The 15876-nt window shown below is 36.8% G+C and overlaps 1 protein-coding gene across 6 annotated transcripts in view; it reads left to right on the top strand.

Annotated features, from left to right (window-relative positions):
* Nucleotides 1-15876, top strand: part of LOC134678849 (multiple C2 and transmembrane domain-containing protein-like) — a 59179-nt gene that overhangs the window by 31674 nt on the left and 11629 nt on the right. For all 6 annotated transcript variants that reach the window (XM_063537559.1, XM_063537561.1, XM_063537555.1 and 3 more), the window contains exons 4-5: nt 437-580; nt 8136-8319. In XM_063537559.1, the coding sequence (XP_063393629.1) occupies nt 437-580; nt 8136-8319 (328 nt within the window). The remainder of the gene's footprint in view (nt 1-436; nt 581-8135; nt 8320-15876) is intronic.

The following is a 15876-nucleotide window of genomic DNA, read 5'->3' as shown; positions in this document are numbered from 1 at the left end:
AAAAAAACAGCTAAAGTATCATGAAAAAAACTGTTGATTTTCCGTCTTGGTTATTGCATCAAAACAGATTGGACACGCCGTTTGCTACAAACCCCGGGGTCACGCAGATTCGTCACCCACAAAAGTTGCGAAAGTACATTTTGAAAGCATTGTACCTACCTGCTATTTTCAACCTGTCTAAGTAACGAAGAAATATATACATTGTTTTTCATGTGTATGCTAGCAAGTATATGTTTGAGATGCTCAATAGCCTAACCGACTATGTTTAGCATATATTGTGAGGTTATTCTCAATGAAGAAGTTGCATATAGGAGCTATTATGTTAAATATGTTATTTCTAGTTTCTAGATGCTATTTTTATTATGATTGAATCATACATTGCATCGATTGATGGTGCAACCAAAAGTGAAATCTTTAACACAAAATTTTGTTACAGATTAGGTAATGAAACTCGCAAATCGAAACAAGTTCCAAAATCTAAGCCAACTTGGTGTGAGAGGTTCAACCTGTACCAGTACGACGACAACCACTTGGAGATAACAGTGTGGCACAAAGGAAAACAAAAGAATTTTATGGGCCGGTAAGATTTCATCATCTCCAAAAACACATTATTTAAATACGGAACTCGCGGCTTGTTGATAAATTGTAAGATTTAATTAACACTGACGTAGAACTCTGACACAACCATAGTTATTTTGCCGGTGACAAAAGCATTTTGGACTTGTACCTGGTGCGAAATGTATAAAACACTGTTAATTGCTAAACCGACTGTTATAAATGCTAATGTTTGTATGCGTTTAAAGTACCTAAACCTTTTTATATCGCCGATACAAAAATGACTATTACATTGCCCTATTTGTACCAAAGATCTGCTATTTTAGTACAAAATTGGTACAACAGCACAATGATTGAATGCTAAATTGGGCAATAAAACTGTATTTCTAATATCAGGGATATAAAAACACGCCTGACTTGTTGTCTAGGTTCCGAAATAGGTAGTTAGATACATAAATTTACGGATGTTTATCACACGAAGTAATTATTCGAGTCATGTCTTTATTAGATTAGTATTTAGAAACCGTCGTTGGTTTTGAATTCCAATTGACAGAGACAGAAATGATATTAACTACCTACATATTTAGGTACCTACTAACTAAAAACTTGTTTCATTTGCATAAACAGATACATTTGTATCTGTTTACACCTCGAAGGTATAAGATATTTTCGACTTTCTATATGTAATACGATAGGTTACAAGACGTAAGTCACTCGATAAGTTTTGAGATGCTCGAAAATTAAAAAGCGGCTAAGTGCGAGTCGGACTCGCCCATGAAGGGTTCCGTAGCAGCAAGTAACCTAATAAAATTGCGGTTTACGATTTATGACGTATTAAAAAAACTACTTACTAGATCTCTTTCAAACCAATTTTCGGTGGAAGTTTGCATAGTAATGTACATCATATATATTTTTTAGTTTTATTATTCTTTTATTTTAGAAGTTACAGGGGGGGCACACATTTTACCAGTTTGGAGAGTTTATTTTCTATTTTTGTGTGAAAATCTTAATGCGGTTCACAGAATACATCTACTTCTACTTACCAAGTTTCAACAGTATACTTAGTTCTTATAGATTCGGGAAAAAGTGGCTGTGACATACAGACGGACAGACAGACAGACAGACAGACATGACGAATCCATAAGGGTTCCGTTTTTTGCCATTTGGCTACGGAACCCTAAAAATGAACCGCACCGTATTCTACGTCTATAAAAAGCTATTCAAAAATAGAACACAAGTGGCCAATTAGCTTAAAGAAAAAAAACCTGTTGCAGTCATTTTACTATGACTGTATATTCGTTCACCGACTATGACCGTTCCCGCGGTTATTCTTTGAAACGATGAAACTGAACCGGGAACATTTGCGTGCTTTTACATTTTATGATTTTAAATTTGGTTTAACCGAACAACTAAGTTTACAGCGATTATACTTAATCAGCATTAGGGCACTCTGTTCCATTCCATCAATTCCATTCCATTAGATGGTTTAGGGAATTTAAAAGGGGTAAAACTAAAAATCCTCGAAGATGACCCAAGGAGCGGTCGCCCACAAACAGCAGTAACTGCAGAAAACGTGTCGACTAATGAGGGGCTACCGCGAAAACCGAAATTCGCAAATAGCGGGGATCTTTCTCTTTTACTCCAATGAAGGTGTAATTGGAGTGACAGAGCAAAATACTCGCAATTTGCGAACTTCGATTTCCGCGGTTTATAGCCCTGAAATGTTGGTCCGAGAAGGTCCGAGATACAAGTCAACTCGCTGTAGATATAATATTCGCATTTCGTACTTCAACGATGTAGTTAGTAGAGTTTGATCGAGTATTTCTGTGGTCGTTTCTCAAAAAGTTGGCACCGCCAGGTTAACGTTAACGTTTTTCAAAAATTTTGCATTTTCGCATTTTTTTTTATTGGGATCGTTAAAAGGCAACTTTAACTATTAGAAAATGTGGAAGGGAAGCAATTCCTTCAATTAGTTTAGGAGATATAGGCGTTTGAAATTCAGGTTAATGATATCAAGGACAGGTGAAAGATATTTTGTCTCCAGGTTATCGATAGTAGAAGCAGGTTATCGAGAAATAAGTACAAATTCCAATGAAAATATTGACAGGTTATCGAGAGGCGTCATTAACCTGTGTCCGTTGCCGTTAACCTGGTTTCTTGTCATCGTTCACCTGTAATGAGTGTCATCCACCTGTCCACCACATCATTTTCAATGCCTTCTAAAAATAATCGAGAAATGTGTCATCTTCTGTAAAAAGGGACCTTATTGTCCACCATGATGATTAAAATTTTGGATTCTGACCCACCTCACCTTCGATTCGATTCCCAATTTAACAACAAGTTTCTGTGAATAAGTAAACATACAATCTTACTGTCTATTCACCCTGGCAGTACCTAGTGGAACTCAGGTTTGGTGCAACATAGGCACATGCAGTTTTGGTCATCCAACTCGTCTTGGTGAGCACTTGGGAGAGCAGAACTCAAGATAGAGCTGATGCTGGACCATCGCAGTACCTAGTGGAACTCAGGTTTGATGCAACATAGACACACGCTGTTTTGGTCATTCGACACGTCTTCATGAGGACTTGGGAGGGCAGTACCCAAGATAGAGCTGATGCCGAACCCTCGCAGTACCTAGTGGAACTCAGGTTTGGTGCAACATAGACTCACGCTGTTTTGATCATTCGACACGTCTTGATGAGGACTTGGGAGGGCAGTACCCAAGATACAGCTGATGCTGAACCCTCGCAGCACCTAGTGGAACTCAGGTTTGGTGCAACATAGACACACGCTGTTTTGGTCATTCGACACGTTTTGATGAGGACTTGGGAGGGCAGTACCCAAGATCGAGCTGATGCTGAACCCTCGCAGCACCTAGTGGAACTCAGGTTTGGTGCAACATAGACACACGCTGTTTTGGTCATCCAACACGTCTTGATGAGCACTTGGAAGAGCAGTACCCAAGATAGAGCTGATGCTGAACCCTCGCAGTAACTAGTGGAACTCTGGTTTGGTGCAACATAGACACACGCTGTTTTGGTCATTCGACACGTTTTGATGAGGACTTGGGAGGGCAGTACCCAAGATAGAGCTGATGCTGAACCCTCGCAGCACCTAGTGGAACTCAGGTTTGGTGCAACATAGACACATGCTGTTTTGGTCATCCAACACGTCTTGATGAGCACTTGGAAGAGCAGTACCCAAGATAGAGCTGATGCTGAACCCTCGCAGCACCTAGTGGAACTCAGGTTTGGTGCAACATAGACACACACTGTTTTGGTCATCCAACACGTCTTGATGAGCACTTGAGAGAGCAGTACCCCAGATAGAGCTGATGCTGAACCCTCGCAGTACCTAGTGGAACTCAGTTTTGGTGCAACATAGACACACGCTGTTCTGGTCATTCGACACGTCTTGATGAGGACTTGGGAGGGCAGTACCCAAGAATACAGCTGATGCTGAACCCTCGCAGCACCTAGTGGAACTCAGGTTTGGTCCAACATAGACACACGCTGTTTTGGTCATTCGACACGTTTTGATGAGGACTTGGGAGGGCAGTACCCAAGATAGAGCTGATGCTGAACCCTCGCAGCACGTAGTGGAACTCAGGTTTGGTGCAACATAGACACACGCTGTTTGGGTCATCCAACACGTCATGATGAGCACTTGGAAAAGCAGTACCCAAGATAGAGCTGATGCTGAACCCTCGCAGTACCTAGTGGAACTCAGGTTTGGTACAACATAGACACACGCTGTTTTGGTCATTCGACACGTCTTGATGAGGACTTAGGAGGGCAGTACCCAAGATACAGCTGATGCTGAACCCTCGCAACACCTAGTGGAACTCAGGTTTGGTGCAACATAGACACACGCTGTTTTGGTCATTCGACACGTTTTGATGAGGACTTGGGAGGGCAGTACCCAAGATAGAGCTGATGCTGAACCCTCGCAGTACCTAGTGGAACTCAGGTTTGGTGCAAGGTCAGGTCAGGTTAGGTCCGGGTTCAGGTTCAGATAAGAGCCGGGATCCAGGTCCAGGTCCGACTCCGGGTTTGAGTCTAGGTCCGGGTCCGAGTCACAGTCCGGGTCCGAGTCCGGGCCCGAGTCTGGGTCCGGGTCCCAGCCCCAGTCCCAATCCAAGTCAAAATCTAAATCGCCAAACGTGTACTATGCATCATTGAAGAGTTCTGTTCTAATCATCATCAGCAGTTCCACTTCATCAAATGCGACAGTTTTTAATGAAAATGCTTGATTTTCTGATGTAAATCCAAAAGTCACTATACGCATGCCTTTAAGGTTTGAGGAGTTCCCTCGATTCCTCATGGATCCCATCATCAGAACTCGAGATTGACAAAAATGCAGCTTATAAACTTATCTTGCTTAACAAACATAACGAAGAGGACAAATCGCCAAACGTGAACTATGCATCGTTGAAGAGTTCCGTTCTGATCTTCATCAGCAGTTCCACTTCATCCAATGTCACTTTTGTGAATGTATATGCTTGATTTGTAAATAAAAACACAAAAATCACTATATGTATGCCTTTAAGATTTGAGGAGTTCCCTCGATTCCTCATGGATCCCATCATCAGAACTCGAGATTGACAAAAATGCAGCTTATAAACTTATCTTGCTTAACAAACATAACGAAGAGGACAAATCGCCAAACGTGAACTACGCGTCGTTGAAGAGTTTCGTTCTGATCTTCATCAGCAGTTCCACTTCATCCAATGTCACTTTTGTGAATGTATATGCTTGATTTGTAAATAAAAACACAAAAATCACTATATGTATGCCTTTAAGATTTGAGGAGTTCCCTCGATTCTTCATAGATCCCATCATCAGAACTGGGTTTTGACAAGAACGGGACTAATCTGCATATACTTATACTTTTTACAAAACATTTTAATATATGTCTAAAACTAAAAACCCTCATAAGGTACCTTTTCCCGTGGGACCTCACAAATCTAGTTTGAGTATATGTAACGTGGATTTTAAATAATTATCGATCACCTGTCATATGGCAGGTGAAGGACGCTTCGTTCACCTGCCATTGCATCATTCACCTGACTTTTTTGGACAGGTTAACGAGACTTAAGACAAAAGTACAAAAATTTCAATAATATGCAGCTTTAACAGACAGGATAGTTTTTATTCCTAAATTAACACACAAAAGCGATATAACCGCTATATAATTATATAGTTACGAGTATTAGTTGTGGTATCAGTGACATTAACCTGCCGCAAAATCTCAGCCACCTGGCAGTTTTAGCCAGGTGGACGATATGCAGGTGATGGGGAAAATGGCAGTTATATCGCGAATACACAAAATGTATTAGCTTGATGAACTCCATACTTAGGCATATAAAACTAAACTATTGTTTACGTTACATATCTTGATAGTAATGCGATAGGTTACATAATTTGCAAGATATCGACTCCAGGATAAAGAGTACTTACCCATTACAAACTCCAATTTCCGATACTTTGTCGTTTGTGTTTTATTTGCGAAGCACAATAACCACGTCTTCGTCCTACCAGGTGATAGCTGATGAGTGACGGCTTCAGCTCGTGCGGAGTGAGACGGGAAAGGTGCGGTGGGGGTTATACAATCGTCGTGAATGTGACGCGCCAGGTGACTGTTAAGAATTGCCTTGGACAAACTTTGAAGCCGAATAACTTAAAATATAAGTATAATATTGTTATGCGATAGTAATACTTTAAAACTTAAGGATATATGTTAATAAAATACGGTAATGCCGTTAAATTAAGTTAATATTTTGTGTGGTTTTCATAGCTCGGAACATCAGTACCTCGCGTTGGGACACGGCAGGTTAACGGATAAACGTAGTTACAATATTTTTTTTTGTAATCAATATTTATTAAAATTTTTTCAAAGTATTAGGCCTCTGTGTAAAAAGTCTCTCTAAATATGTATTAATTTTTTATATATAAAAATTGTACATAACGAAAAAAAAGTTCTAACATAAACCTATTTACAGGTGGCGGTGCCAACTTTTTGAGAAACGACCCTGTCTTATTGCCTACGATAGCGAATAAACTAATATTAAAAAAAAATACATAAATCCGTATCGTATTCTTCAAAAATAAAAGCAATTACTATAGAATAGTTATTCTATTGAGTATATAACTTTTTTCTTTTACCACCAAAATAAAGTATTTAGGTATATAAATGATTCATGATAGGTACTACCCGCGGCGCGCTCATTCTTTCTTCCGTGGTACTACCCTATATAAACACATAGGTACTTATGTATTTGAAATCTCCGTAGAAAGACACACGACACAACACAACAACAACGACTTTTCTCAAAATCATACAAATGCATGATCATATCCACTGACCTTACGTGGGTACTAAGAATAGTACAGTCGCCATCAGTTATATCGGAGCGGCCAAGGTGTTCACAATATCTGAACGCGCACTCTAATGCCTTGACAATAGAGGCGTGCTCAGATATTTGTGAACACCTTGGCTGCTCCGATATATCTGATGGCGACTGTAAGAACACTGAGCCAACGTTATTAAACAAATACCATACTGTGAATTTGAAGTAAATCGATACAGGAATTGAGAGTAGGTAGCCTTTGCACTTTTGCAGCTGCGATGTTGTTGCAATTAATTTTCGTCGGATATCTGTTATCCGCTTGCAAAACTGTGTATGCCTAACCTGAATATTATTATGAACATCTAACAACACGCTACATATATACATAAATAATATATCAAACGAGTCTAAACTACTTAATAACAAATTCCAACCTTTGGTCATTAATGTAATAAATTATTTAAAAATAAGTATTCCATGAAAAAATAAAGTTGTGCACGGAACACTTGAAATTTACGATGTTATTGATGTTATTTATAATATAAGATACTTTATTTTTTCGTGTTTATTTGACTAAATATAGTCCTCAACAGTCCAAAACATCTTACATAACCAAATGCTATAGTTATATGTATTTGATTTATTAATACCATAAAAGAAGAAGACAACACGCTTTCGCTAACGCTTTATATATATACCTGCAGTGTGGAAAGATAAGTCGGGCCCTGGAGGGAAACTACCTTAAATCCTTAAGCTGGCTCATTGTACTTAAAGGAGACATTCCTTTATTTTTAAAAAGAAACAAAACTGCACGCAAATATTTTCTAAAACTCGCTTGCCTCGCCCGGGACTTGAACCGACTAAAAATACCAAAAAATAAAAAAATCGCAATTTTATTCTACTAGTCGATACAGTTAATGTTAATGATAACATTTCTCCAAGAAACATTAGGTCGTACACTCGCCTTTCGTACAAAATATCCATAAAATCTAATATTTATAGTACTCAATATTATTTTGACAAGCCAAATTTAAGAAAAAAAGATAAATACTTTGAATGCAGTCTTCTTTATCTCGTCTAAAGGAGTCTCCTTTAAGTTAAATGAGCTGCTTAAGGATTTAAGGTAGTTTTCCTCCAGGGCCCGACTTATCTTTCCACACTGTATACGTTGTCGCCTTATTGCCCAACATGTATCTATGACAAATACATAACTGTGTTGTCTGCCGTACAGATGTACCATCGACCTCTCGCGGCTGGAGCGCGAGCGGACCCACGAGCTCTGGCAGGAGCTGGAGTGCGGGTACGGCACCCTGCACCTGCTTGTGACGCTAAGCGGGCCGGCCAGGGGCGTCCCGCTCGACAGCGTGCCTACCACGCGCTGCGTGCACCACGTCACGCCGCCCGATAACAAATATGTAAGCGCATTCATTTTTACACTAAACATTTGATGAAGAAGCTCAACATCTTCTTCCTCGTTTTATCCCGGCATTTTGCCACGGCTCATGAGAGCCTGGAGTCCGCTTGACAACTAATCCCATGATTTGACTAGTTTTTACGAAAGCGACTGCCATCTGACCTCAAACCCAGGGGGGAAATGGGCCTTACTGAGATTAGTCCGGTTTCCTCACGATGTTTTTATGAAGAAACTCGACATGTGTGGTAAAAAAATAATACAGTAAGATTCTTTGCAATTGTTTTTTGAAAATCACTTATGTGAAATTTAAAATAAGCACACATTTTGTCGTTGTCGCATATCTGTGGTACATTGTGGTCCAGGGTCTATTCCACAGATGCTAATGAACACAAACTTACGATTTAAACATTGCATCTAGAAATGGAAATTTTAATACAGGAATATATTGACGCACATACATTATTAAGTTAATTTACACGATGATGTTGTTTACATACTTACAATGGCCTCATGAAGATTAATATCTTTTGTCTCGATATGTCTGAAGTAATCAACATATAAGTAATGGTCAACAAACTGATAATTAATCACTTCTACTTATAGTAACAGCACCAGTCATGGGACATTTAAGAGGAAATTTGGAGTATTTATGATATTTCCCTTATACATGTAAATGGTCTACCGCTTAGCGTGTTAAAAGATGAAAGTCCTATCCGTCTTTCATGTTTTAGGCGTGTTGTATCAAAGATACTGCAATTAGTTTCCACATATTTAACAAATTAAAACTATGCTTTTTTTCTCCAGTCATGGACACCAAAGCTCCAGTAATGGGCCCCCGGTAATGGACGTGGATCCAGTAATGGGCCCCCTATAATGGACATTGCTCTATCAGTATAAAATGTTGAAATGGGGAATAAGTTACGGCAAAAAAATCAATTTTTGGTATAAGCTTTTATCGCTGAATGTATTTTTCTTTCCACAGCTAATTATTATTGTATTAGATCCATCGAGACAATTCTAAAATACCCAAACACAATTAGTTAGGGTTTATTGCGATAAAGTTCCCATGGCCACCTCCTATCTCCATCATCAGATCAGGTCCATGTTATCATAATATTGCATTATCATCCGATTTGCATACTTAATTACGTACTTACACAAAATTTCAACTGAATCGGAAATCGAAAAGTGGCTCAAATTCAGCTACCAAGATTGGACCCACACTAACTAACAGGGCAAGTTATATAAAAGTTTGGTAAACGATATTAATTTATCCGAAGTCCGAGAATACCTCCTGATTGACATATTTCGTAACTACATTTTACTTTTGTATTGTTTAAACATGAAATTATGGCATGGCAAACATCATTCTGTCAATTGTCCCATCATAGGAGACACGCAGTTTTACAGCTCCTATAATGGGATTGAGCCAAATACCACTATTTTTTTTACATCTGTGGAGTCACAACATAGTGTGTTGTATACCTTATCTCATGGTAAATGCAATTAACAAAACACATTCTAGTTTTCATCAAGTATTAATTAATCATAATTTAATAAATTAACTCACCTCTCTTAGCGAAGTTGTTAAGAATTCGTAGTGGTATTTTTTTTCAGTGACACGACAACTTTTGGGTTGACGCCAATTTCTTAAAAAACAAGCAAATTTAATGAAACTTCAAACTGAAACAGCTCTAGGGCTCTTATTTATGATAATATACAGCCAGTGTTTATAAACTACTTTTAGATACTTATTTTAGAGGAATTATGTTTTTTTGTCCCATTACTGGTTCCACGTCCATAATAGGGTATACTACTATATAGCATTGTTATTCAAGAAAAACAACGTGGTTTATCCGTTAATTACAATTATTTCTTAAAAACTATTTATAATTTTCATAGCTTCAAAGTAAATCTAATATTCGCACTGCCTGATTGTACCGAAGATGCTGGCACTAGGCTCTTTTTCATTAAATTTAAGTATAAAAAAGAATGTTAAGTCGAGAATTCTGCAATACCATACAGCGACGATAATATGCTGCCAGCAATCTAAGGCACCATGCCGCAGGGAAATAGTTTTTAGTATATTTTTATGATTAGTTTTATTTATTTTTAGAATAGATATTTGATTAGACTTTCACAATTTAGTTAGGTATTTATATTAAGTACACATATATTAAGTGTTACTTACACTTGAGAATTGCAATGTGTCTGTGAAAAAGGTGTTAAACGATGTACAATTACGGCTATTAGAAGTCTAGTCTGAAGGTTGCTAAAGTCGTTCGGCAGTTTTTTGGGACAGTTAAAGTAGGTATGTGCATCTTTTTAGTTAAGTACTTAACAGTCTTAACACAATACAAAATCTGACGTTTGATTGGATGTCTTTAATAGATCCGTAATACCTTTTTACCTTCCCACCAACCGCCTCAGTTCAGCAGTAGGTATACCTATATTTCATGGATACTTACTTACACATAGATGTGCGCAATAACGTAATTTAAAAATAATAATTCTAAACTTAAAATCTATTTATAAATATGTACCTACCAACCTCTACTTATGACCCTGATAAAGAAAAACAGGTTTTAAAAAACAACAATGAGCAAAAACATGTTTTTGGGTCCTAAGTTCGTCCGAAGTAAAAAAAACAGTGAATATGAGATGCCAAGATCGATACTTCGATTCGTCAAGTTCAAGATGACACGAGCTTATAGCTAACTATTATTATTATAGATTAATACTGTTAGGAGTATTAGTAACCAATTAAATTATTTTCAGAAAATATTTTAATTTGTTTTTAGGGCTTGAAGAGGCAGTGTAAGCGTAATCAAGTTTTTAAAATATCTCTATGTACAGTATGTATATTGCATAGAATGTTTAATTGCTGTTATAAATGTTATATTATAATTAATTTGTTTGTTAAGTTTTATGGGCAAACGATTAAGAAATTATTTCCTTATTTTTATTTGGTACATAAATAAATAAAAATTTGCCCAGCAGTGGGACACAATATAGGCTATTTAAAATAAAAATAAAAATTAGGGGGACAACGTACACAGATCAACCTAGCCCCTAACTAACCAAGGCTTGTACTATGGGTGCTAGGCGACGATATACATACTTATATAGATAAATACATACTTTAGTTTTGTATTCAATTTATAACACTTATTATACAATAAATGAGTTTTTATCTACTTATATATAGAACAGGTAAATGAAAGCGTATTTGAATATTGTGGTCGATTAGAATTTTCCCAGCTCTCCATCTTTTTTTGAGTCATCTGCAAAACTTATCTCATACAAACGCTCACAACAAAGTCGTGATGTAGTCCAAGTTCTTTTTAAATATTAAAATTGCATGATGACTGCGTCTTATTAATTACTAGCTGTTGCCCGCGACTTCGTCCGCGTGGAATCTTATCTTCAACATTTTACATCTTTAGTACCTATAATTTTCTATAATTTTCATATCCAAGCTATGTTGAAATTAAGTACTTTTCTTTTTTAGCAAGTTGTATGAAGTTTTAAGTCAAGTGGATTTTGATGTTGGTTGCTGAAATTACTTTTCTTGTATTCTCATAATGCCCTTATACAAAGATTCAAGTTCCGCACTCACAAATTATCTGATCTCCATACAAACTTTCAACGCCTTTTTCACCTTGGGGGATGATTTTCAAAAATGCTTGAATTAGTTTTCATGTTTTTTAATTTAATACTTTTATTTGCAAAAAGTTCAAGTTCCTAGCTTAAAATTTAATTTACACCCCAAGACGAACTTTCATCCCCTTTTTAACCCCCTTAGGGGTTGATTTTCCAAAAACGTTGCAATTACTTTTTTTTGTAATCGGCTATTATGTCTTTCTAAGTAGTTTCAAAGCATTTGTAATGGATTCAAACTTTGAACCCCATTTTAACCCTGTTAGGGGATGAATTTTACAAATTGCTGAAATCACTTTTATTGTCTTCTAATAGTATTCCTAAATACAAAGATTCAAGTCCACCACTCGAAAAATTTTTTGATATCCATACAAACTTTCAACCCCTTTTTCACCACCTTAGGGGATGAATTTTCAAAAACGCTGAAATTAGTTTTCTTGTATTTTAATAATATATCTTTTTACGAAGTTTCAAATTCCTAGCTTAAAAGAAAATTTTCACCCAATACAAACTTTCATCCCCTTTTTAACCCCCTTAGGGGTTGAATTTCTCAAAATCGCTTCTTATCTCTTGTACACTTTATAAATGCAATTTGGTGTGCAAATTTCAACTTTCTGGCTTTTGTAGTTTCGGCTCTGCGTTGATGAATCAGTCAGTCAGTCAGTCAGGACACTTGCATTTATATATATAGATATAGATAGATAGATAGATAGATTTTCATTTGTACCAAATAGGTACGTGAGAACTTGAAGCGAGAGAACAAAATAACGTAACAATGTCTCTTATATTCCATCGTGACTCAATCGCGGATCCAATATAGGAAAAACACAGAGTAGTATATAATGGTGGCTAACTATTCATTCGCGATATTAAAACCTCAGTCCTATAGGTACTTGTATAGGTATCTTCCTATTTACATACTCGCCCTTCGCAGCGGCGGCGGCGGCGTCACATGAAATTACCTTATAACTAGAATCAACAACCTTGCGCTCAGGATAAAAATGGGCCTCATACTGAGATCAGGTTTTCTTAGCCTTTTTTGTGTTCTGACGTAAAGGAAGGGCCAATATACGCACATGAGTTCGCATTTTATCTCTCAACCTACCTACTTATAAAAATAAAGAGTTATCATTAACCTGTGGACTGACTGACGTCAGTAAAGTAGTTTTTTTGCAACACGATTTTTAGTTAGGACTTTGGACTGGCATGAGGCTAATTCAGAAAAGAATCGTATGGAAATATGTATACAAGAGAAATATGGGATGAGGCTGTTATATTCTGCGATCATATATAGTAGTATACCCTATTATGGACGTGGAACCAGTAATGGGACAAAAAAACATAATTCCTCTAAAATAAGTATCTAAAAGTAGTTTATAAACACTGGCTGTATATTATCATAAATAAGAGCCCTAGAGCTGTTTCAGTTTGAAGTTTCATTAAATTTGCTTGTTTTTTAAGAAATTGGCGTCAACCCAAAAGTTGTCGTGTCACTGAAAAAAAATACCACTACGAATTCTTAACAACTTCGCTAAGAGAGGTGAGTTAATTTATTAAATTATGATTAATTAATACTTGATGAAAACTAGAATGTGTTTTGTTAATTGCATTTACCATGAGATAAGGTATACAACACACTATGTTGTGACTCCACAGATGTAAAAAAAATAGTGGTATTTGGCTCAATCCCATTATAGGAGCTGTAAAACTGCGTGTCTCCTATGATGGGACAATTGACAGAATGATGTTTGCCATGCCATAATTTCATGTTTAAACAATACAAAAGTAAAATGTAGTTACGAAATATGTCAATCAGGAGGTATTCTCGGACTTCGGATAAATTAATATCGTTTTTCCAAACTTTTATATAACTTGCCCTGTTAGTTAGTGTGGGTCCAATCTTGGTAGCTGAATTTGAGCCACTTTTCGATTTCCGATTCAGTTGAAATTTTGTGTAAGTACGTAATTAAGTATGCAAATCGGATGATAATGCAATATTATGATAACATGGACCTGATCTGATGATGGAGATAGGAGGTGGCCATGGGAACTTTATCGCAATAAACCCTAACTAATTGTGTTTGGGTATTTTAGAATTGTCTCGATGGATCTAATACAATAATAATTAGCTGTGGAAAGAAAAATACATTCAGCGATAAAAGCTTATACCAAAAATTGATTTTTTTGCCGTAACTTATTCCCCATTTCAACATTTTATACTGATAGAGCAATGTCCATTATAGGGGGCCCATTACTGGATCCACGTCCATTACCGGGGGCCCATTACTGGAGCTTTGGTGTCCATGACTGGAGAAAAAAAGCATAGTTTTAATTTGTTAAATATGTGGAAACTAATTGCAGTATCTTTGATACAACACGCCTAAAACATGAAAGACGGATAGGACTTTCATCTTTTAACACGCTAAGCGGTAGACCATTTACATGTATAAGGGAAATATCATAAATACTCCAAATTTCCTCTTAAATGTCCCATGACTGGTGCTGTTACTATATAACCATGGATACCGCCTTTAGGAACATTACCGTTCAAATTCTCGGGCCAAATTAGCACACATCTAGACACGCGGCAGCGTGTCAAGCCAAGTTCAAGCAAAGGAACTGGCTAGCCAGCGCCAAGTGTAATATTACACGAACCACTTGGTGCCACTTTTGACCCTTCTATAACTCAAAACATCTTTAACGTAAACACATAAAACTACGTGTGTTTAATTATATCCATAAGGACATCTAGAAGCCCAAATTTCATGAAGCTAGCTCAAACGGTTATAAAGATATGAAGGTCAAAAAGTCGTAAATTTTAAGACTGACTGACATACCTATAGTACCTAAACCTAACCTACTTCCAGATGACCTAGAAGGATGAAATTTGGAATCCAGCTCTGTTATTGTGTGAAAGCGTAGGAAAAAATCTAAAAATTAAAAAAAGTTATAAAATAGGGGGGGTCCCCATACAAAAAAACCATTTTTTATTGTGACTGACATATAAGTACCTAAACCTAACCTACTTCCAGATGACCTAGAAGGATGAAATTTGGAATCCAGCTCAGTTATTGTGTGAAAGCGTAGGAAAAAATCTAAAAATTAAAAAAAGTTATAAAATAGGGGGGGTCCCCATACAAAAAAAACATTTTTTATTGTGACTGACATATAAGTACCTAAACCTAACCTACTTCCAGATGACCTAGAAGGATGAAATTTGGAATCCAGCTCGGTTATTGTGTGTAAGCGTAGGAAAAAATCTAAAAACAAAAAAAAAGTATAAAATAGGGGGGGTTCCCATACAAATTTCTTTTTTATTGTGACTGACATATAGTACCTAAACCTAACCTACTTCCAGATGACCTAGAAGGATGAAATTTGGAATCCAGCTCGGTAATTGTGTGTAAGCGTAGGAAAAAATCTAACAATAAAAAAAGTTAAAAAATAGGGGGGGTCCCCATACAAAAAACCTGTAATACGCGCTAAACAACCGGCCAACGGTGTGTCGTTGGCGGCGCGCGGCACCACATAATTAATACAAAGAACAGAAGTAAAAAACATGCAGCGGAAACACAAGAAAAAACATTAAATCTCAATACCTGCCTAGTTTTCTTTACAAAAATTATTGATATCCCATCAAAAACATAAATGTAAAAAAGGAGAGCCAAGTTCAATACAAAAATTATGCTTGGCTGTGGGGTTCGCCGCAAAAAGAATGGAGATTTAAATGAGTGCCAAGTTCTATGCAAAATCCAAATATGTATTTATAGGAACAAAATAACATTATAAACAAGTATTAAACTCTATTTCTTTGCTTTATTGGATACCTATAACAATTGCTGTTATTTAAAAAAAATGTGAGATCTTAAAGTAGGTTAGATTTGGCTTGGCCAGTTTT

Source organism: Cydia fagiglandana, chromosome Z (assembly GCF_963556715.1).
Source record: "Cydia fagiglandana chromosome Z, ilCydFagi1.1, whole genome shotgun sequence".
NCBI classification, from domain to species: domain Eukaryota; kingdom Metazoa; phylum Arthropoda; class Insecta; order Lepidoptera; family Tortricidae; genus Cydia; species Cydia fagiglandana.
This window is presented reverse-complemented; position numbering and strand designations above follow the sequence as displayed.